This window comes from Ambystoma mexicanum, chromosome 1q, assembly GCF_040938575.1.
Source record: "Ambystoma mexicanum isolate Mex_15411 chromosome 1q, UKY_AmexF1_1, whole genome shotgun sequence".
NCBI lineage: Eukaryota > Metazoa > Chordata > Amphibia > Caudata > Ambystomatidae > Ambystoma > Ambystoma mexicanum.
In genome coordinates, this window is record NC_090922.1 from 1,346,834,816 (window position 1) to 1,346,858,307 (window position 23,492).

General features: G+C 46.2%; 1 protein-coding gene across 2 annotated transcripts in view; it reads left to right on the forward strand.

The window, feature by feature from the left end:
• Window positions 1-23,492, forward strand: part of TTC39A (tetratricopeptide repeat domain 39A) — a 1,012,086-nt gene that overhangs the window by 187,485 nt on the left and 801,109 nt on the right. The window contains exon 1 of one of the 2 annotated variants that reach the window (XM_069642216.1): window positions 11,396-11,505. The exons of the other annotated variant lie outside the window; for it this stretch is intronic. Coding sequence (XP_069498317.1) covers window positions 11,474-11,505 — 32 coding nt within the window. The 5' untranslated portion in view covers window positions 11,396-11,473. Of the gene's footprint in view, window positions 1-11,395; window positions 11,506-23,492 lie in introns of those variants that run through there. 2 annotated transcript variants of the gene reach the window in all.

Here is a 23,492-nt window from a genome sequence, read left to right on the forward strand (position 1 = left end):
GGTGGTAGGTAGGTGTGTAATGCTTGCCGAGGGAGATGTGGTCAGGGCAGAGGAAGGGGAGGTAGCGACAGACAGTGGAGGGGATAGTTGTAAGCTGTCACGGGATTCCTCTGGGATGGTTGTGGCAGGAGTGGGGGATAGGTTGAGACGGTGTATGGGGGAGGGTGTCTGTTTGGAGGGTGCAAGGGTACAGGAGACAGGAGGGGTGGATGGTTGAGGTGAGCCTCCCCTTTGGTGAGAGATGAGCTGAGGCTGATGTCTGGTGATCTGTTGGGTTGTAGCTGAGGAGGCAAGGGACAAGGGGGGGCGAGAGAGGTGCCGTGTGTGTTTCCGAAAGAAGGTTCAAGGGTATAGCTGGCAGAGGGGCCGTGTTTTATGGAACGCCAGAGAGCTCCCCTGGTCTGTGAGTTGGACACTGGGGAATGGGATGCTTTGGAAGGGGGAAGACTTTCTGCTTGGGGAGGTTGGAAGGGGAGGGAGCGAATGGGCTGGGGATGAAGCAAACGGTGCAGGGATCAGTTGTTTCTGGGCGTGCCAGAGTGCCCTGCCCCTCTGTTCTGTGAGTTGCAGTGTTGGTGCAGAATGGATGTGGGAGACTGTGGGTTCTCTGTGAGGGAGGGTGGGAAAGAGGGTTTGGAGGTTGTAGGAGAGCCAGGGCTGGTGGTTGGTAGGGGGGTATGAATTGGGGGACTCAAGGTGGGCCAGGTAGCCCCTCTGGTCAGTGAGTTGGAGGGTGAGCGGTGAGTGGTGGTGGCGATGGGTCGGTAGGTGTGTGGGATTCAAATGGGTGGCTTGCAGGTGCCAAGGATTTGTGTGGTGTGAAGTGTGTTCAGGAATGAGAGCGCGAGGGTGAAGGATGTAGGTCGGTTGGGGTGTGAATGGGAGTGTCTAAGTTCTCTGCGTGTATGAGAGTGGGGTAGTGTGTGGTGATAGGGGTGTGCATGCAAGGGATTTTAGGTGTGTGCGGTAGTAGTTTCGGGAAAGAGGGTGCATGGGTGAAGGTTGAAATGTGGATGGGATGTGTTCTGCAGGGTCTGAGAGCTCCATGTGTGTGTGGATAGGAGAAGTGTGGTGGGAGATGGTGTGTGTTTTCATGGTTCCGGTTGAGTGTTGTAATGGACTCGAGAATGAGGGTACGAGTGTGGGTGGAGTAGAGCGGATGTGGTGTGATCTGGGGTGGATGATTCTGGGAGATTGTGGTCAGGGGTTCAAGAATTAGAGTGCAAGGATGGGTGATTTAGGGCAGATGTGGTGTGGTCTGAGGTGGATGTTTCTGGGAGAGTGTGGTAAAGGGTTCGAGAATGATGGTGCGAGGGTGGGTAGTGAAGGGCGAATGTGGTGTGTTCTGGAGTGCTTGAGAGCTGCTATTGTAAGTGGGAGTGGGGGTGTATGGTGAGTGGTAGTGTGAGCATTAGTGAGTCTGGGTGAGTGTGGTGGTGATGTACAGGAGGGGGAGGTGGAACGGGATCTAGGTAGTCCATATGTCTGACTTGAGAGTGTGCTGATCGCCATGGTCATGTAAAAGTGAGGCTGGAGGTGAGCGGGTTGGAGGCACCTGGGGGTGGCTGTGATTTGAGATATTAGTGTATAGTGGAGGGCTAGATTTGAGAGAGTCTGATTAGTGCGCGAAGACGCCCTGAGATGAGGAAACAGTGGCTGGTGCACCTCGATTGAGGACGAACGGTTTTAAAATTTGGGCACAACAGTAAATGCAGTAATACTCTTACTTGGATAGAGGGAGAAGGGCTCAGAATGGGTGTAGAACAGTAAAACTAGTAACCTCTAGATTTGGGATACTGGGACCTAAAAGGGTGCACAACAGTAGCTGCAGTAACACCTAGCGTTTTGAGACCTGCATAGAGGGAGAAGGGCCTAGACATTGGTGAACAACAGTAAAACCAATAACTCTTAGTTTGGATTCCTTGACCTAAAATGGTGGCACAACAGTAAATGCAGTGACACCTAGCTTTGCGACACCTGGATAGAGGGACGAAGGGCCTATAATTGGTGAACAACAGTAAATGCAGTAACACCTAGATTTGGGATACCTGGATACCGGGAGAACTTTCTAAAATGAATGCACAACAGTAAAACCAGTAACCGTTAGATTGAGATACGTAGGCCTAAAATGGTGGCACAACAGTACATGCAGTAACGCTCAGATTAGGGATACCTGGACCTAAATTGTGGGCACAAGAGCCAATTCAGTAACAGCTAGAAATTATGGTTTAGCAGAACAATCTGCCCAAAATGTGAGATATGGCTGACCAACACAATATGGCAAGATACACAATATGGCTGCCCTATACAATCTACTTAGATGTGAGATATGGCTAAGTAACACAATATGGAAAGATGTGAGATGTGGTTGACTAACACAGTCTAACCAGGTGTGAGATATGGCTAAGTAACACAATATGGCAAGATACGAGATATGATATGATATGATGTGGCATTTGTAAGGCGCCTTTACACAAGTGTTTCTAAATTGACTGATATAATCTTCCTAGATGTAAGATATGGCTAAGTGACACAGTTGGTCTAGGAGCTATAACTGGCTAACATGCAAACGTTCAGCAGACTACAAGCTTTTCGGTAGAAAAGATAGGTTGGATATGTTTCATGGGTAGCAGTAATGGCTGATCCCCCTGTCCGGCCCTTGCTTACCTTGTCAGTCGCTGCTGGCTGACAGCTGCGCTGCAGGCTCTGCTGGTGAACACTGGCAAACACACTCTGGAGCTGCCACTGCAGGAGCTGCCCTTTGCCTCGGGCCCTTAGCCAAGGGGGTTGCACGGGCATAGGGCTTGCACTGGAAGGTTGTGTAGCAAGGGATTATGTGCCAGTCAGGGTGGGGGGATAGGTTGGGAGGCAGGAGCAGGGCCGGCAATATGAAAACACAATAATATCCGACCTACATTGCTCGGAGCACACAGGGGACAACAAATTGTTAAAATGGATGCAGAAAAAAGTTATTTCAAATGGCACACTCACCAAGGTGACTGTCTCACCTCTGACAAGCTACCAAAAGGTGGTGCAGTGAGGCGATGCAAGCCTCTTTTAGCCTACATTTGTATCTACTAAGTAGATGGCCAGTCAGGGCATGTATGTGGGTTGGGAGGCAGGAGAAGGGCTGAGATACCAGGAAAACCCAACAAGATCTGACACGAGCACTCCGAGCCCCTCGGGGACAACAAATTGTTATAATGGATGCAGAAATGCAGAAAAAGTTATTTCAAATGGCACACCCACCAGGATGACTGTCTCATCTCGGGCTAGCTACCAACAGTGGTGCAGTGACACGATGGAAGCCTATTTTAGCCCACATTCGTATCTACTAAGTAGATGTCCAATCAGGTCGGGGGGTGGGTCGGGAAGCAGGAGCAGGGCAGGGAAGCACGGGAAACACGGAAAACACAACAAGATCCAACTTACACTGCTCGAAGCGTGTGGGGGACAACAAATAGTTGAAATGAATGCAGAAATGCAGAAAAAGTTATTTCAAATGGCACACACACCAGGATGACTGTTTCACCTCGGGCCAGCTACCGAAATGTCTACCAGTGGAAGAAAACACCAAATGTCAGATTTAACAGTAAATGCAGAGATGCCTAAATTTGAGATACCTAAGCAGTGAGAGAAAACGCCTACATTTGAGAATCACCAGTACATGCAGAGACTCCTAAATCTGAGATACCTAAGCAGTGGAAGAAAACACAAAATGTGAGATTAAAAAGTAAATATAGAGATGCCTAAAACATTGTGGACCTGTTAGGCATACTGTTAAGATGGATTTCTGAACTCTGACCTGGTGGCCAGTGGTTCAGAAGGTCTGCCTAGTTTCTTGAAACAGGCAAACGTTCTAGACAAGCCAGACCAATCAAGATAGCTTTGGTGGCGGTCAAGACTAAGTCTCAGGAGGGGTGAGGGTGACTGAAAGCCCACAATGAGCACACACAGCAAAGGACACTACAAATCACTCAGAGTCAGGTGTATATATTAAAAATACATAACATTTATTCAAGGCCTTTGAAATCAAACACAAAGCAATTATTAACAGTAATACTTCAAACCAGTACAACACTACTATAACACATATATACAATACCAAGTGGCCTAAAGGATTGATGCATAAGAATTAGTTCACAACCTAGAAGGAAAGTGGGCAAGCAGCACAATTAGTCTTCAGGCAGTTCTTCATAATAGGGTATGATATTGCATTTATAACGCGCCTATACACACGTGTTTAAAGGTGCGATAAGGCAAGGGGGTGGAAACAGAGGGAGGATAGAGACAACGATCCTACTAGGCCAGGTGCCATTGAGATTGCAAGTGCTGGAGAGGGGGTAAGGGGAAAAGGGGGAGTGGAAAGGGGAGGGGGCAGTGCAGTACATAGGATAACATTGAAATAAATAAAAGCCAGCTGGTGGCAAGTGCATGGGTATGTGCAGACATCAGGTGTCAAGTGCTAGTAGGGGCTGTAGGGATACAGAAACAGTTCCCGAGTGCAAAGGTTGCCAGGGGGCAGTGCAGGTGTGCAACTGGCGGGAGGTGACCGGGCCCGAGATCAGAGGGTAGCCCGGTAAGCAGTGCAGTTTCAGAATCAGCCAGGGGATCCGCAGGGGAGAGGAGGAGAGAAAGCAGAAGCGAAGAGGAAGGTCTTGAGGTGCTTCCGGAACTGGAGGCTGTTCCAGAGGGAGGCCACAGCAGAGTAAAGAGATCTACCACCAACTTGCTGCTTGGAGAAGCGACTGACCCTGAGGCAGTTGGAGGCGGATGAGCGAAGAGCTAAAGAAGGAAGATAATTAGGAAGAGAGTTGAAGGTATTTTGATCCCAGGCCCCAGAAGGCCTTGTGGACAATGCAGAGGGTTTAGAACTTAATCCTCGCCACCACTGGGAGCCAGTGCAGAGATTTCAGTCCTGGAGAGATACGATCCCTGGGCTTGAGGTCAAGGACAAGTCTTGAAGTCCTGTTTTGGATGAGTTGCAGAGGGCGAAGAGTAGAGGCAGGCAAATTTAGAAAGAGGCTGTTGCAGTAGTCCAGCCTAGAGAGAACCAGAGCTCTGGAGACAGTGAGCTTCTGGGGGAAGGAGAGGAAAGGCAGAATACCTCTAATCAATCAATCAATCAATCAATCAATCCCTAAGAGTCAGTCCAGTCCCAACGAAGAGTGAAGCCTATTGCTCAAAAGTACTTTCAGGTGCAGGTGCATGGAAGGATGCAGAGGAGCGAAAATGGGGTCTCTTGCAGGGGCTGTAGAAGCTCAGAAAAGTGGGCGAGCCAATGAAGAATAGGTTCCCACTATTCCAAAAGGATCTCCCCAAAAGGGCAGGAGAGGTTCCAGGAGTTGGGAATCGGGCAGTAGCACATGCTACCTGTGGAAAAGTGGGTGGCCCTCAGGGGCCACTTGTGCGTAAAATTGGATGCGCTAGGGGCCAACAGTAAGGGTTACATGTAGTCAATGACCCTCAGCGCACTCCGGACCAAACTTGTCAAGTCCACTTCGGTTGCAGGTTCAAATGCGGCAATTGTGTGGCTCTGCGGCTTTCAGAGGCTGAGATACAGCAAGATTCCGTGGCAGGACAGTGGGGATTTCTCCGCTCCTGGTGAAGAGATCAGGCCGGTTTCACTGCAACAGGTTTCAGGGCACTCCAGCAAGGCATATGCAAAGTTCGTCACCACGGCTGGGCGACACAGTGACCGCGTGTACTCTGGTTTGGATGCTCTCTCTTTATTCCAGACCTGGGAATGCCAAGTGTATGAAATTCGGTGTTAGAGTGCCGTGAACACAGAGTTTACGTTCTACCAAGTTTCCAGTGTCAATTCTAAACAGCGGTGGTTTCATAGCAAAGGTTCTGCACAAGCAGGTCAGTTCAATGGTTGGTCCAGGAACACTTCCGAAGAGGCTTACTTGCAGGTTCAGATGAAGGTGCCATGAATAGTTAGTCCCACTATTCAAATGGGTCAAAGTGCCTTTGCAGACCTTCTGGTTCAATAAGATTCAGAGGGGTCCAGCGGGACAATGGCGGGCTCAGGGTGCCAAACCTTCCAGCGGGTCACCAGCGGTTTCTCGACTCGGCTTCTTAGTTTCAGGATACTTGGATCCTAGCCTAGGTTCAGTGAGAACTCAAGAGATTGGCCTGGTATGGGTGTTTGGAGTCTTCTCTTATCCAGAATCTCATTTGCGCCAAAACAAAGAGGACCAAATGTGAGATCTGCTCACATACAGGCACACCAGACGTGGCCCAATCATGGACCACGGAGGTCCCAGTCATTGCCAGCACACCAGACTCTCTGGCACCCAGGATGTGTGTTGGAACTAGACAGTTCAGCCCACATCCTGGGAGCACACACACAAGGTATGCAGAAGCCTGCGAAAGCTTGGCGTTTTGCGGGGAAATGCATGCCCAAATAAGGACTGACCCGGGTTGGCTCGACCTGGTGAAGGTAAAGGGGCAAGATGGCCAAAGGACAGGACAAAGAACCTTGTAACGTGGCCATTTTGGAGCCAGCCCACCTTCCTGTGCCAAACGCGGTAAACTTGGTTTGTATGGCAAGAAAGGGTTAGAAATATGCGAAAAGATAAGCTGCCACCAGCGCTGTCCAATGCACATCTGCACTTCTCCTAAAAAATCCTTTGAGGGAGTCTAGGGCCTTTGGAAACGAAAGGAAGCCTCATGCGCACTGTACTGTAAGGTACTTTGTGCACTTGTAACATGTTGCAGAAAAGTTGCATCGTAGGAAAGGACTAAGAGAAACAAAGTCTCCCAGTACTGACTGTCTTTAAGGGCATGTCAGTTTCCCCATAACAAAAGTGAGGGCAAGCCCAGTGGAGTGCAGCTAAAGGCTGTGCTCCATTGGCAAAAGTCAGACTATGGTGTTTAAACAGCAGCAAAAAGTTGGGGGGTACACAACTGGAGGGAAAATTACACATAAATGGAAATCTTTCCACTGATATGTTTTAATTTGACTTCTGGACCTGCCTAGCAAAAGATATGCAGAACCCTAATTTGCACGATATGGATTCACATTATCAGAAGCGACATCACAGTATATAACATAGCAAGCAGTGCCATGAGTCTTCAGTACTCTAGGACACCATTGGTAAACACATTAAATTAAGTTTTCACTTGTAATGATAATGATTTGTTATTTATATAGCGCCCTAAGCCAAAGCGCTTTACAGAGAACATATTTACATTCATCATCCCAACCGAAGTTGGTACTTGTAAGCCAAGAGAACAATGTGCTGTGCAATATATAAATATTCACTATTGTTAATATGCAACAAATCAATAGGTTACTATTTGTATTTATTTGTATTGATTTGAATTTATATAGCTCTTTAATCCTCTTCACAGGAACAAATGCAAACTCAATCACTTCTAGTGACACCCAATGTCAGCTAATCGGGCACAGTGAGATTAAATGATTTGCCCAGGATTACACAATTCATCAAAGTGGTGGAACCAGTGTGTGGATCCAGGCTGTGATTTAAGCACTTAACTACATATATTCCTAGTGATAGGTCACAAATATGTTTTAATGTTGGGTTTCCAAAAACAAAAGAATTCGTTTTTCTAGCAATCCATTGAAAAGTACAAAAATCACATAGAAAAAACAACCTGACATTATATACATTGTTATAGAAATAGGTCAAGCAGAACGACATGTATAGCTTTATTTTTGCCACCCTGAATGCACAATTGCAGTCGCAGCCTGCAAAGGAATGTGGACCTAAAAACGATATCATTTGGTTTAAAAAAAGGTATTCACAATGAAAGAGAATTCGATATAAGGTAATCTGCTTGAGCCATTATTTTATACAGCACACGGCCTTACACGCCCCTCCCATTTATTATCACCCACCAATTGTACCTTCTATGGGACAACAGTCCTTACCCAGGCGCCCCTGAGTTTGGGTCATCAACCTCTAATCGTTTTACTGAAATGAGGTGGACACAAAGCTAAGCCCAGGGCGCTGGGGGACTAGTTGGAAAGGTGCTGTGCTTTCCTGCGCTTTCAACTGTCACACAAAAGTGTGAGTTGGGAAGACATTGGACATCTGATCCTGAAACAGAGGAGAAAAGTCAGGCCTTATTCCAGTCCTGCAGTGGCTGTGTGCGAGACACGGGACATGAAATTGGGACAGTCCTGCACAATAATGGATGGTTGGACACCTTACAGACACACCCAGCCCAGTTTCCTGATCTTGGGTTTCATCTGGGCTTGTTTAGCTGCCAAGGTATAAGGTGAACATGGAGAACTCGCACAAAGGGGATTTTCGTCAGCCATGTGGATCTTTTTGGCCCATTTCAATATAATCTTATCTAGGTGGCTGCATTTTAATTGTTTCCTTATTTATCGATTTCAGCCGTGACTGCGTATCGGTGGGCAGCTAGGGCAAGCATCTGCTGACCTCACATCACAAATGTGCCCCCCTTTTACTCCTTTCCCTCCTGCTTCTTTTTTCTCCCATACAGCATTCTTTTCCCCCCTCTTTTTTCCGTACCAGCAATTTCCTCTGTTCTATTGTACTCTTTGCTGCTCTTTTTGAAAGCTATGTTGTCCCGTGTTCTTACCTCATTCCCTTAATCCTACAGCCTTCTTCTTTCTCCATTTCTGCCAAAGGTTCTTTTTTATAAATATCCTGCTCTCTTTCTCATGTTGCTGCCTTCCTTCACGCCATTGTTCTCCCCCTCATTTACCCACATCACACACCATTTGCCTACATTGCTGCCCCTCCGCTCCACATCCCTCTCTCACTTGCCCTCCACACCCTGACTCTTCCTTTCTCCCTCTTTAGACCTCCATTATTTCCCATTCTCCTTACACGCCTGAACCCCTGCTCTCTATTTCCCCTCCCTATATTCCTCTTTACCCTGCATTTCACCTCACTCTTGTGCATGATTAACAATTACCCCATTCCCCTTCCCTCGTTCAGTCTCTGTACCAATTCACCCTTTTACCCTCACCTGGCTATGTTGAATCCCCTTATCGCCTGCCTTCCCTCAGTCTCAATGTCTCCCTCACAGTTCTGCCCTCCTTCATTCTCCACTCACCTGCCCCATCAGTGTTGTTACCGGCCTCTACTCTACCTTTCTCACTCACAATCCTGCCCTTATTCCCTCTCCATTTCCATTAACTGCCCTGCAGCAGGGCTCTGTGGAGCAGGAGGAGATATGGAGGTGGTGGGTTGGAGCTAAAGGTTCTTTCAAGTGCCACAAGCAGCACCCACAAAAATGTAACCCTTGGTATGTTTTGAGATGATAAGGTGAACTCCTTTAAGTCTGTGATGCTCAATGACATTTCAGGTGTGTGGGGTAAGAACACTGGGGACATGCACACTCGGCCCTGTATGCTGTAGGAATAATCCTGTGTTATCACCTCCTGTAATGTCCCTTTCCATTGCCCATGGGTTTTCCCATTGCCTTGAACCCTATCAATTCCAACATAAGCTCCAGGCTTGATCATTCACTATTATCAACATTGACAGCAAAACCTGTCAGAGTCACGCCCCCACGCCACCCCCGCCGCTTCCAACACAGAAAACTGTAAAACAAACACTACATCATCATTGTGCAACGCTGCCCACTCTAGGCTCCGCCTCTGTGACCCGCCCACCTGAGACCCCCTGTCTTTTTTGCCCACTGTCAATCTGGAAAAATGAATACCCTTCATTTGAATGACAGACGTAACTTGATGGCCGTGGGCCCACCGTCTTATGCACCGAATTATAGAAATATAAACTGCTATGCTTGACCAACAAGCGGCCATTTTAAATGTAGCAAGAATCGCCATTTTGCTTGTTAACCATGGCTCATTGCTTTCTGTCTAAAACTGCTTTGCAGCTTGCAATTCATGTGAATTCTGCTTAGTCTGCTCAACTGTTAACATTGTTGTCTGAATATGAAAGGACAAGGTCGCGGGACTGAAGAGTTCGCTGAAACTCCTTATGAGTAGCCCAGAGAGGAATGCCCACGCTCCCTCTCTGTAGCCTTAGGAGAGAGCTGCAGGGCATTTAATCACTTCACAGCTGCCAGCCAGTCTCGTACGATGGTAGAATATGTTAGAATAAAAACAGCTAAAGGCTTGAATTATGCTCTTCCTACGGCCCCCCCTCGCAAATCCCTTTAGAACGTGTCGGCTCCCAGGACACGAATAGTACCTCATAGATAGCAAAGCTTGGAATGTGGCTCTTCCCCCTTGTGCAGCTTGCTTCCAAGAACAGAACCACTGTGTTCTGTTCAACAACTAAAAGATGCCTCCGCACTTTCTAATTGCACATTGTTACAAGAATAGACATCGAAAGTGTCATAATCGTCATACTCGTCGGATATGTCCATCGTCATCCCGAGTTCAAAGGAACTTAATAAAGAGGGGTATTAAACATGACATTGCTGATTGTATGATATGCATTTTGTATATATGTAACTGATGTACGTAATTCGCTCTCTTGCGTCCCTCGAGGTCTAGGACACTCACGTCGCGGGGCGTGAGATCAGAATTGGCCAATTGATACTATTTTTGCTTGCAATAAACCCTAGCATTGGGAATTTGAACCTTGTGTCTGGCACATCTTTTCGTGTATGGTTATTGCCTTGTTTCCATAGCACGAGGGACCCCTAGGGGCCCCTTTTTGCCCACTGTGCCCTTTGCCTTAAATCTGCCCCTGCTATGCAGTATATACCAGCTTGTTACAGACGATGGCATGCAAGATAGGCATTTTTCGTGTGGTATCTGTGTATATAGTGTTGCCATGATGTTCCAGCCATGCAGCCTCAGCTGTCAGTGGAGAGTAAGCCTCTTCTACACTGGTTATTTATTTATTTTAATGTGTATAACTCGCCACTCACCCATAGGTCTCAGGGCGCATACAGAGCGTGTACTTTACACGTGTACGTGTATGTTTAGAGGTTACTATGATGACCCTGCCTTCACATAGATGTATTCTGGGCTGGTGTATGCCACACACGTGTTTGTACTATGACGAGGTCCCACACGTCCAGGGAAGAGAGGTGCTTCCCAGGAACGTCAGACGGGGGTCCTCCAGAGGTACCACCTGCTACCCCTGTGCTCCACCTGTGTATCCTTCTGGTGCTACTTGCTACCCAGGCTGCAGGAGAGTCTGGCGGCATTTCTTTTATCAGTGACCTGCCTGGAACGATGTGTCATAATTCCAGGCTCCCACAAAGTTTGCTTTTTAGCCACATCGTCCTGTTTGCTCTGCTGAATGAATATGGAAAGTTTAGTTTTGAGTGGCTGAATGAATCCGCCTGGCAAGTGGCGCTCCCTGGAAGGAGGGCAGAGCGTCCAATGAGAAGGTGTGATGCAGTGCGTGCGCACGGCAGCGCGCCCTGCCCCGGGCAGTGTGTGTGTGTGTGTGTGTCAGTCACTCGGAGCTGCACTCCTGCGGCTGAGGCTGGAGCGCGCCGCAGCCCCTGACACCGGCACTAGACGTCCGCACGGAGCAGCATGTCTCGCGCCACGGACGCACCGTCCTCGGGGTAAGCACAGAGACGGGAGCCCACTCCCCGGGACCTCTTCTCTTTAGAAGTGATTCCTTTCTTTATCAAACTCTGTGTGTGTCAAGCAGTGCTGATCTGTTTGCAGAAGTGGGCAATCTCCAGCTGCGAGGTGCTCTCGCTAATGGTTTTAGGGGCGCCTGTGCTTGGCACGCCTGGTCATTTTGTGTGAGGGGGCTGTGGCTTAAGGGTGGGGTTCGGCGCTGTGGACAGACACTGCCCCAATTACCGTACTGTACCTGTGGAGACGAAAAGTTCCTTGTGGTGCAGACAGTGACACTCTTTATAACGAGATACACAAATTTGAAAGAGGAGAAATGCTGCTAGTTTCAGGATTTTTTCAGTGGTTAAAAATGTGTTACATTATTCTGTGTTTCAGAATAATATTCATGGCTCCACACACTGCAGGCCACTTTATCTCAATGTTAAATCGCACACAGGGGACCAGTTGCGCTTACACTGCCCGTCGTTTGAGCGTGGCAGGCAGCATTTGTAATGGGTTCCCACAGAAGCCACCGATTTGAGCAGGTGTGAAAAGCAGGCAGATTCCCTGGCAATTGAATGTATTCCCGTCAGCGTTGCATGCACATGTGGGTGACCAGCTTTTCAAGACACAACACAGGGACAGCCAACAACATAAAAGAAGGACCCCCCTCGCACCCCCCTAACCGGACCTACCCCCGCCCCCATTCCCACAGTATATGCATACATATTGTGCGACTTTGAGTGTTGATAAAAGCACGCAAATACCAAGCATGCTCCTGATTGAATTATGTATTTTAATGTTATAGTTGTACAATGAACTTGACTGTTATTGGTATTTAGTGTCAAAATGTGGAGCATCTCAACTATAACACTAAAAAGTAACATGTAAATATTGATAACAAAGGTGCTTTTGCTCTGGTTGACATTAGATATCTTGCTATGTACTTTTCTTCTCAGCCTGTGTCTGTGGTGCAAGCAGTTAATGCATAAGGCTTGTACCTGGATTTTTGGGGGTTCAAACCCACCCTCAAATGACAACATCCTTAACATCTAATACTGTTTATATAGTTGATAATTTTTTGTAATTAAAAAAATGTGACTGTCACTCTCCCTCTCGCCCAAAACTGGGACAGGGTTTTTAAAACATAAAAACTCTGGACAGGGGGCAGAGGTCCCAGTCCCGGCAAAACCAGGACGTCTGGTCACCCTAATGCACATGCATTGTGTAGGGGAGGGGGTGGTGGAAGGGGCAGCTCCACACAATTCCCATGTGCCATCATGCAAACCAGTGACAATCTGGCTGAAGGTAAAAAGCATGAGTACAAGTTGTATGCAGGGCTTTAAGTGAGTATGGGCGGAGCCCTGGCAGTTTTCCAAACCCTCGATCGAGCCCGGGGTTTCTCCCACCACTGTTCATTCTTTCCGAATCCTGCGCACTGCCGGTGACTAGCCACTGTCACTTTGCATTGTGCTATTACTCAGGTGGCGGATTTCATTTGTTTCGTTCACAGACTGCTTGACACATAAAGCCCAGCAGTCTCTTGTATAAAACAAAAAGACATTGTGCACCTATGAAATGGAAAGGTGTCCTGCAACACTGGTCACATCACACTGTGCTATTTCATAGGTGCTGGATTCCATTGGTTTCATTCAATTACTTGCTTGACACAGTCTATTGAATAAACAAAATGTATCGAGCACCTATGAAACAGCACAGTGCAATACGACACTGGCAGGGCTCCAGCGAATCCCCATTTCCAGACAATAATAATTAAAAAGAAAGTAACCCGCCAACTTTTCCTTTTTATTGTCGTGTGCTGGGGACACTTTGGGCCATGCCCATAATGTAGGCCACCCCCCCCCCCGCCTGACCCCCCCCCACCCGTCGATTCCTCACCCCACTTAAAGCACTGGTTGTATGCATGCTTTTTACATAACGCCAGAAGGAAAATGACCTCCATAGTGTATTGACTTATGCATATTTCCTGGGAGGTCTGTGTCTGCCACTTGCATACGCTTACATGCAGGAGGTCCACACAAATCTGTGCAAGCGACTTTAAAGAGAACTTGTTTTGTAATTATTTCACAGTTGTAGAAAAGAAAGAGATATTTTTGTTAATGGCAAAAAGGAAAGTTTACATCGGAGGGGAATCCAGATAAAACAGCTGTCCGGATTGGGTAAAGGCGTTGACCTTTCACAGCACAGAACCTTTGTTTACCGAGGGCTGGACGAACTGGAACAATCTCACATAGCAGCTAAAAATACCCACAAGGAGGATGTATCGATTTATGGATTGAACATAGAATACATTGGCTGTCATTTTAGTCAGCACGCAGCATGTGCACAGGGCGTCAAAAACATGCATAACACTGTGCACGCCTGATTCTTATGCTCTGTGCAGGTTGATTTGTGAGACCGAGTGGGACCATCGCTTGAAATGACTGCTCCCCGCCACCCAAATCTGACAGCATCTCCACTCACATCTGATTTAGAGTCAGATGTTGGAAATGCGCCTCGTTTTTGCACCTGCAAAAAACCTGTCCGTTTCCATAAGAAAGCGTGTAAATGCTGTCTATAATGCACGGACATTGCAGGTGGTATTTGTGATTGGTTTCACGAATGTATTTTAAACCTTCACCGAAACCTTGGTCCAACGGTTTTCTGGGAACATTTAAAACCCATTTATAAATCCAATCAAAACTGTGTCGAGAGGTCCTGTTTACATGTAAGTGTTTAATTAAGTAAGCAGTTCTCTCCATGCAGTTTGCGCGTCAATCCAAAATAACTCCATTATGTTCAAAGAAACGGTTATACTCTCAGAAAATGTAAAAAGTGAACCATACCTGCACGAGAACTCATTTTGTGAGTTGTGTGTTTGTAAAGGCCCCGGCAGAAACTGTGGTGTTTGCTTCCTAATCTGGAGACCTGGTACCTAATTGCTGGGCCCAACCCAATCCTTTTATTCAGGCTATTGAGCTCTTTTGGGAGGAGCTACGCTTTCCTGGAATGGGTTTCTCGTAGCTGCTGAATGCTTATTTGAATCGTTGGCATCAAGTAGAAGGCTTATTTGGATACTATTAAGGGCTCATGGACGAGTGGCTGGTAGCCTGCAATTCTAGCAGTATACTAATATGTGGAGATTTAAATGCAACTTATCCAGAATCAAACCAAGTTTCTTTGATAAGCACAAGACGGGTGTTGGCTTGGTTATCCCTCATGCAAACCTGGGGTCTTCATAAACTTAACGTGAATGTGTGCGGTGATATTCCAGCTAGGCACACTTGGAGTCTTGGCCTACAGAAGGCCCTTATAGACTACCTGTTTGTGTCAGATGGAATCTTTCAAAGATGTAGGTCTTTTCGGGTTTGTGCTTCTTAGTTAAGTGATCATTCCATCCTTCAAATGGAATGGGTTACTACAGGTCAGGACCCCTAAACATTAATTTGTACCCCGAATCTTGGGGTAAGCAATGGGGACAATAGATTGACATGGAATCCAAGAACCATAAAGATGTTTTACAATCATCTGGTGATTTCTCTGGATGTTGTCGATCTTGCTCGCTTCTTTACTCCAAGGAAAATTTCTGCCGTATTGGCAGATTTCTATAAATGTGACCCTCAGAAAATGGAAAATAAACGAAAGCGCATACTTGATAGTGAAATCCAGAGACCAAAGAGGTTGCTCTGAGCCAATTTAAGATCATGTGGTCCTGGTCATTCTCTTTGGTCCTATTTGATATCTAAAAAGCTGAAACAGAACTATGAGAATTGTGTTCGTGGCCATAAAGCCTCATTACTTCAAGGAGACTCAGAGTCTGTGCTGAGAGATTTGCCCTATAAAAACTCTGCTGATTTCTGGGAAATTCTTAATAGTAACTCCAGTGCACAACTGGCTTCACAATCAATCCAATCTTGGAAATGATGTGGGTTATCAATTTCCAACAGATATATTCTAAGGGGTCGGTGGCTGTGCATCAATATATCATTTCTCCCATTTCACCTTGGAATCTCCCATGTGATGTTGATGATATTTAATGTCTTTCCTTAAAAGTAAACGCTTGCCTGCCCCATGTCCTGACGGGCTTTCAAATGCTACTCTCAATGGTCTCCCTGTATTTTGGACCAACATCCTTTTTGTGATTTAAAATGAAACACATTTTAACTGTTCAACGAGTTCCAATTTCCTGGAGAACCTCTATTGTGGTTCCGATCTTCAAAAAGGGTGATCTGCTAGATCCCAGGAAGTATTGTCCCATTGTGTTGCTCGACGTTCCAAGCAAGATTTGTGCTCCCTTGGTGCAGATCCAACTATACAAATAGGTATCGAACAACGCAAAATTCGACCCCTTTAAGTCAGGCTTTGTGAAAGGTTTGGGTACTTCTTTTGATGGTTTCCTAGTACACACTTTGAAGGAAATAGCACTTTCTAAGGGCTCTTCAATGTACGTCGCCTTTTTTGATTTAGCATTAGCTTTGCACAATGTAAATAGATCTTTACTGTGGCACACACTACTTAAATGGGGTTTGCCCCCGTATTCAGTAGATATAATTAAATTTCTACATACTGATTCCTCGTTACGAGTCTGACTAAATAAGGAAGGACGACTATCGGTACAAGTCCCCACAGATCGGGGGCTGAAACAAGGTTGTATCTTGGCACCTATTCTTTTAAATGTATTTATATCGGATATAGGGGAGTCCTTGTCTAAAGCAAAGTCATTCCCTCCATATCTGGGTAATACCCCAAAAGGATGGCTTGTTTATGCTGATGATCTGGTTTTTAGATCAGACTCCAATCAGGTTGCAACAACAGCTTGATGAGCTACTACTTTATGTCCCAAAAAATTATCTTTCCCTTAATGCCGTCAATACAAACATCTTAGTAACGAGGTCCCTCAAAAAGAGATCCAGCATCCATTTTAAGTGGCATTTAAATTCTGTCCCACTTGCTATTGTCCCTTTCTTTGTATATTTGGAATGTATGATGGTGGGAGGAGCAAGAGACCCAAATATGATAGCTATTCTAAAGCAAAAGGCGAGAAGTCTAGCTTTACAGGCTAGCTTGATCAACAAATACTTTGGACGTTTTTCTTGTTTACCAATGCTGAAATTTTACAAACTCAAAGTTGTGCCGATTTTAAAATACAGGTCAGGAACGTTGCTTGTGAGCTCAATTATCCCTTCATGACTTCAGAAGGGCATTTTTGGAGAAGAGTTCTCCATCTCCCAATGGGTGTTCCGGTCGCAATCATACTATATGAATTGGGACTGCTATCACTGACAGCCTTGGTAAACTCGAAAACCCTCTGTCTGTTTAGAAAATGTATAATGGCAGAGGAGGGTTCCATGTATGCAGTGATAAATTATCTACTTAATGGTAAAAAAGATGACATTTTGACACCTTTGGACCAACAACTGACATGCTAATTACAAGGCCCTCTTCTGTCAAACAAAAGCTTTGGTTTGAGGATTGGATAAATGCAGACCAAGATTGCAAAAAAGTTCAGCTATTTTCCAATGTCAGTAGGGAGGAGAAAGCAATGAACACTATCCCAGAGTACTTAAGGACATTCCCTAATGCTGTTTGGTGGGGCCAGTTTCTCCGGCTTGTCTGAACTTATTTCCTATAAATGAGGTGCTGGAGGCATACTCAAAGATCGACAGAAATCTAAGAACGTGTTGTTTCTACAGAGATTTGAGTAAGGTCGAGACACTGGAGCGTATGGGGGTGTTGTGCCACAGGCTGATAGAGTTGAGACATCAACACTTTGAGCGTGTACTGAGTGACTGTAGACTCATGACTCCTGAATAATGGTGGCATACATTGCTTAGGGTGCCACAGATCTCACTGCCACTGGCTGCCATTGGGGTCTTGAAATAAGTAATACAAAAAAAATAAATAATTATGAAGCTTTCATTAATTAAAAGGGAATAAGACTGTTGTAAAGTTTGGTACTACAGGTCTAATGTATGAACTTTGATGTTTGGCATGTCATTCTGTTATGCCTAGATGTACATTGATTGTACTCTATAGAATATTTTTTATGTGTTTTTATTGTATATCTGTTATTTCAATGTACGATGTTATGTATGTTATCTCATTCTGCTTTTCCCTATTGTATTATGAACGGGTTGTTATTCACAAAACACAACTAAATGAATAAATAAATAAAATAAGGTTGTTATGCTTGTTTCCCATTTTGTGTATGACTGTCTGGAGGTTCAGTATGCAAAGGCCTCTTAGAAGATCTAGTTATTGACCAGGGACCTGTTCAGGGGAATGTACGGTTTTGTGTCCTCGTTACCCACCTGTAGATTAGTAAGTCCCCTTGCTTACATGCCTATTTGTTCTTGTTTCTTGGTGCCTAGGGTTCATAATATCTTTTGGAGATGGGTGGCATATCAGATTAATAGTGTCGTCAGTATGTTACAGTTGAAGTTGAGTGTGGTAGTGTGCATTCACCATAGTACAGGATGGCCTGATTATGCACTGTAATCCTCATTACACTGAGTCTCCTCTCCCTCATCACAGTATCTGTCTACGCACCCACGTTTGATGGGTGACACCTGCCATTGAATCAGTTCACGCACCTGTCAACCCTCTTCCCTGGTCATAGGCGACAATAGAACCGCAGAACTGCCAATATTCTTTGTTCACCCGCCTTGGTAACTCAAAGTGTTGGCAGGTATGCAGTACTCATTGGTGAGGTCTCCTGGTCAGGCCTTTACTAAGCAATTTATATGCCATAGTTTTGCCACGTTTTTGTGAATAAAAACTGCTTGCCGAGCAGGTAGTTCGCTTTGTACTACTTTTCCCGACAATCAACAGGCTTCTTATGTCCGGCATCAGCGCGTCAACGCTGGCGCGTTCTGTAAGGCCGGTTTGCGCCGGTATACATAAGAAATAGTCTGTGGTTTTACCCTCATGTATGCTGGTGCGTCTGCTTGAGCTTTGTGGGTGTGCATTTCCCTGAAGTAACTGTGTGCTTTATTGTAGTAGCAGCACCAGGTTGCATTGTTTTGAACAAACACTGACCAGAGCTTTGTATAAAAAGTATATAATTATTTATTTAAAACACACTTTAGGCAATATACTAGCCCTCTAAATCAAAAGCAAGTTAAAACACAGTCAGGTAAAGTATACACACCTCCCTTGATAACTATTAGACAAGTCAGAGTTAAAACACCACGATGTGTTAAAACAGATGTGAGCGCGTAACCTAGATGGCACCCCAATAGTTAAGTTAAAGGGAGAGAAAAAGGCAGAGCATAGAAATAAAACAGCTCCCAACACTTTTAGGAGTTCTCAGCAAGGGAATAAAGGCAGTAGACACTCTAGAGCCAAAGTTCATAGGCCAGGCCCACTTTAAATGGAGCAAAGCGAAATGTGCTCAGGATCACACGGTTTAAAATGCACTAAAAGTCTTTGCCGAATGTTCAAAAGAGGTTGGGGTGATCCAAGAAGTTAATGTTAGAAGGTCTGGGGCCAACCCAGTTGGAAAGCCAAGGATTTAAGGGTCACCTTTAGCAATCCGTGGAAAGGGAGGCCAGGCAGAACACAGTACCTTAAAGAGAGAGGAAGCTCCAGCGGTGGCAGTTGTTCATGGCAGTGGTTGCAGTTCGTTGTTTCGACCAGTGGAAGAGAGGATCTCGTTGAGGAGGAAATGGGGAGTCGATGCACTGCACAGGGATGAAACCAGCCGCGGAGTTCGTCGGTAAAAGGTGCGTTCCTTTTATTCGCGGTCAAAGTGGTGAAGCTTGGTTATCCGGCCGCGGGGGTGCTTGGCACGGGCGATTCGACCAAGAGACGTCTTTGGAAGGTGAAAGGGGTGAACTGGTTGATCCCACCAGCTCAAAGGAAGAAGACTGGTCCAGCAGAAGATCTTCTCTTGTCGTTGGGAAAGTGGTGAGTTTGTTGCAGCAGGGCTTGACCGGTGGTGTCGTCGTTGCAGATGGCTCAGCTTCTTCCCTCTTTGGATTCCTAGGTCCTGTGGTGACTTCTGAAGTTCCAGTCCCAAAAGCCCTGCTTTTATGCAGAAAAAACCCCATTCAACAGCCTAACTGTCACTCAAACATGCTAAGTGGTGAGCCGGGCGGCTCACCAATGGGCTAATCCGAATAGAGTGCGACTTGAGTTGCAGTCCAGGGTGCCAATTCCCCTCCCCACACATCCTGTGAACCCAGACAGAGTGGCACCATATGGAGGGCTTCTGTGGAGAAGCCCACCAAAAAGTGGAACAAAGGGCTCGACCCTGGTCAGAGTTACAGAGACAGACACGAACGCCATTTTAGAAAAGAGTTCTGGCAAAAACGCCCAACCGTTGATTTAATATTAAATGAATAAACCAGCGGTATCTTTAACATTGCACCAAAAAGTGGTGCGTTTAAAATCAATGGGAAAATCCTATAGGAAATATTCCGGTGGAATATTTTGCGTGGTAACCACTGCCACCAGCCAGAAACTCGACAAGGGGGGGGACTGGACAGTGCCCCCTTGGAAACGGGCCCAGGGGCAATCGAATTAACCCCTTCCAGTACTTCCACAATATGATGGTTTGTACTGGTTCTGTTCACAATTTAGGACTAGTAAAGTCAATGGTGACTTTACATGCCCTGGGAGACAGTAGTCAGTCCCAGGGTATGGCGTCTATGTTTGGGGGTCACTATGACACCCCTGTGTTACTGCACTGAGGGTGCTGTGTAACACATACACAAAAAAGAGATGATACCCTATGGAGTAGAAGACCCCATAGCCCATAAGCACACAAAGAGTCCAAGACATACCTCAAATCATGCCTAAGAGTGGGAGTCTCACTCTTAGCAGGAGAAAAAAACAAACCCCAAAAATCCAGCAAACCTGCTGGGGGACTCACTAGGTTTGGGAAATTAGCCTTATAAGAGAATTCTCCCTAACACTGGTCAGGAGACAGACCTTTACTAATCAATTTATATGCCATAGTTTTACCACGTTTTTGTGAATAAAAACTGCTCACCGAGCAGGTAGTTCGCTTTGTACTACTTTTCCCGACAATCAACAGGCTTCTTATGTACGGCATCATCGCGTCAGCGCTGGCACGTTTTGCAAGGCCGGTTTGCGCCGGTATACATAAGAAACAGTCTGCGTTCTTACCCTCATGTATGCTGGTGCGTCTGCTTGAGCTTCGTGGGTGTGCTTTTCCCTGAAGTAACTGTGCTTTATTGTAGTAGCAGCACCAGGTTGCATTGTTTTGAATTTGTGTTGATTTCATCTTTGCTACAGATTGATCCTTCTCGGCTAAGCAGCACACGTTTTTGTGAATAGAAACTGCTGGCCACAGTCAGTAGGCTTCTTATTTCCGGCATCGATGTGTCAGCGCTGGCGCGTTCTGGAAGGCCGGTTTGCGCCGGTTCACGCCTGTGCAGCGTTTGCTTACTTAGTGCGAGACTTGTCCTTGGCCTCAAGTCCAGGGATCGTATGTCTCCAGGTCTGAAATCTCTGCACTGGCTCCCATTGGCTGCGAGGATTAAGTTCAAAACCCTCTGCATTGTCCACAAGGCCTTCTGGGGCCTCAATACCTTCAACTCTGTCTCCCTAAATATCTTCCGTCTCGAGCTCTTCGCTCATCCGCCTCCAACTCCCTCAGGTCAGTCCGTTCTCCAAGCAACAAGTTGGTGGTAGATCAGTTTCCTCAGCTGGGGCCTCCCTCTGGAACAGCCTCACTGAAACTTGAGGAGAACCATCTGCAGTTCCGGAACCACCTCAAACCTTCCTCTTTGCTTCTGCTTTCTCTCCTCCTCTCCCCTGCTGATTTTCTGGCTGAAACCTGGTTATCTGGCCACCCTCTGATCTCACCCCCAGGTCCCTTCCCCCACCAGTTACACACATGCACTGCCTCCCCGGCAACCCCCGCACTTGGGGACTGTTTTCTGTATCCCTACAGTCCCCACCAGCACTTGTCACCTCCTGATCTCTGCACTTACCCTAGCTGTGTCACTGCCTTGTAGTCCTAGATCATTCGTTGTGTTGGAATGTTTTTCTAAGTTCTGGAAGCTGGCTAGGTTAGCTCCTGGCTGGTCCAGGGCAAAGGTAGATGGAAAGCCTTGCTGCCATATGCCGCACAAAAGCCACAAGATCGGCATGCGTTGAAAAGGTTATAAGCTGTGTGTATAAGGAAACTCTGAGTTCATTCCAAATTATGCATGCAGAAATAGTTCCTAGTTAATGAAAGGGGAACGAAGGTTGAAAATCTTATGCACTACACTGCTTGCATGAAAGATTTGCGAGTGTTCATTTTTTGTTCTTATATAAACTTTGCTTTTTGAAGTACACGTGAGAACCACTCCCTGCTTGTATCATTGCTGTATATAGATGCTGAGATGTATGATGTGTGCTTCGATGGTTCATATTCCAAATAAAGATTGGGCGATGATAGTATATAGATGCAAATCTGTTCACTACGTTCCCTCTCGCATTCATTGTGCTGTTTATGTAAACCTGTCACGGAACGTTGTGTTGATTTCTACTCACGTTTCCTGGTGGTTCTTGCTGGAGCTCAGTATTCCTTTTTGCGTTCACTTTGATTTGCCTGCAATGTGCATTCTGACCGGAGTGCTTGCCATTCAGTATTTGGTTCCCCATTGCCATTCTGTCTAGGACAGGCTGGCCTTACCCTGGTGTGTCAAGAATTCAGGTAGGGGGTCACAGTTCACCCACCTATTGCTTTCCCCACTACTGAGTTTGTAGAAGCATGCCATAATCATTATCCCCTAAACCTCTGGATGTTGCATAGGGTACAGCGTCCTTTCATCGCGGGATGTTTGTTTTCGCTGGGTTATTTACCGCAAATTTTTCTACGAAAAAACCCATCAAATTATATAAGGGGTTTAGAAAATGATATATATATGGGGTGCACCTAAACATTTAAAGGGGATGGGCGGGGTTTGCGGGGGAAACTCCCCAAAAAGAAAACATTTAAAATTCGATGGGGTTTTCTGTAAAAAAAAAACCTGCTGTAAAAATCCCAGCAAAAAAACATGCCGCAATGAAATGACATGGAACCGTTGCATAGATCTCCCCAATTGCTGATTGCACCACTAAACCCTCATTTTACCCCTCTAGAGTGCCCTCATCCCATGCATCCCCACCCATCCCAGCTCCTCTGGTATCTGTGCACCACACTCGTAAACCCTGGGTGCATCCCTTTTTTACAGTGCCCCATTGCTTCACAGCTTGGTTTGGGCTTTGTAAATCTCATACATAAATGGCACCATGTACAAACCGGTCTAGGGTGACTGTTAAAGCTTTGCGCCCTTCTTACTGCCTCTAAAGATTTGATTAGGTTGTGACACTTACACAACTCGCCTATCTGCTTTGCATACACCTGGGCTGCCCTCTTTAACATCGAGGAGACCACAGAACCGTTTCCCAAAACCAGGCGAATCACGTCCTAATTGAGATTAAAGGAAAAGCACATTTAAGGCAAGAACCTTGGGCTTGGTCTCAATTCAAGGACGTTGGTAAGAACTCTAAAATAGTGTGAGCGACAGCCCAGGTCTTCCAAATCCCACAATCTGCAGACTGATGTTACTGCTACCAAGGACAGCATTTTGAAGGACAAGGTATAGGGAAGAGGGACCCGTATAATCTACTGAGCATTGGAAGAAGTTTCAAGGGGGAACACAAGCCCTCTGTGAATGGATAGGGGAATAAACAAATTGAGTATTCTAGAAATCAGGATCCAGCATGGGCAGATCACACCAGATATTGAAAGGCTTTCAGTGCTGTCCACAGAGCACAAATAGTTGCTACAGCCAACCCCTTATGAGGCCTGTCCAGTAGGAAGTCTAGACTCTGTGGTACTTGCTAGGTAGGGGAGGGTTAGCATTGTCCCTACACCACTGCTTAAAGGAAGCCCAGTGTGAATATAAGACCTGTGGGATGCCAGTCTTCTGGGCCGCTGCACTGTCTTGGCAATACTCACAGAAAGCCTTAAATTACACACATT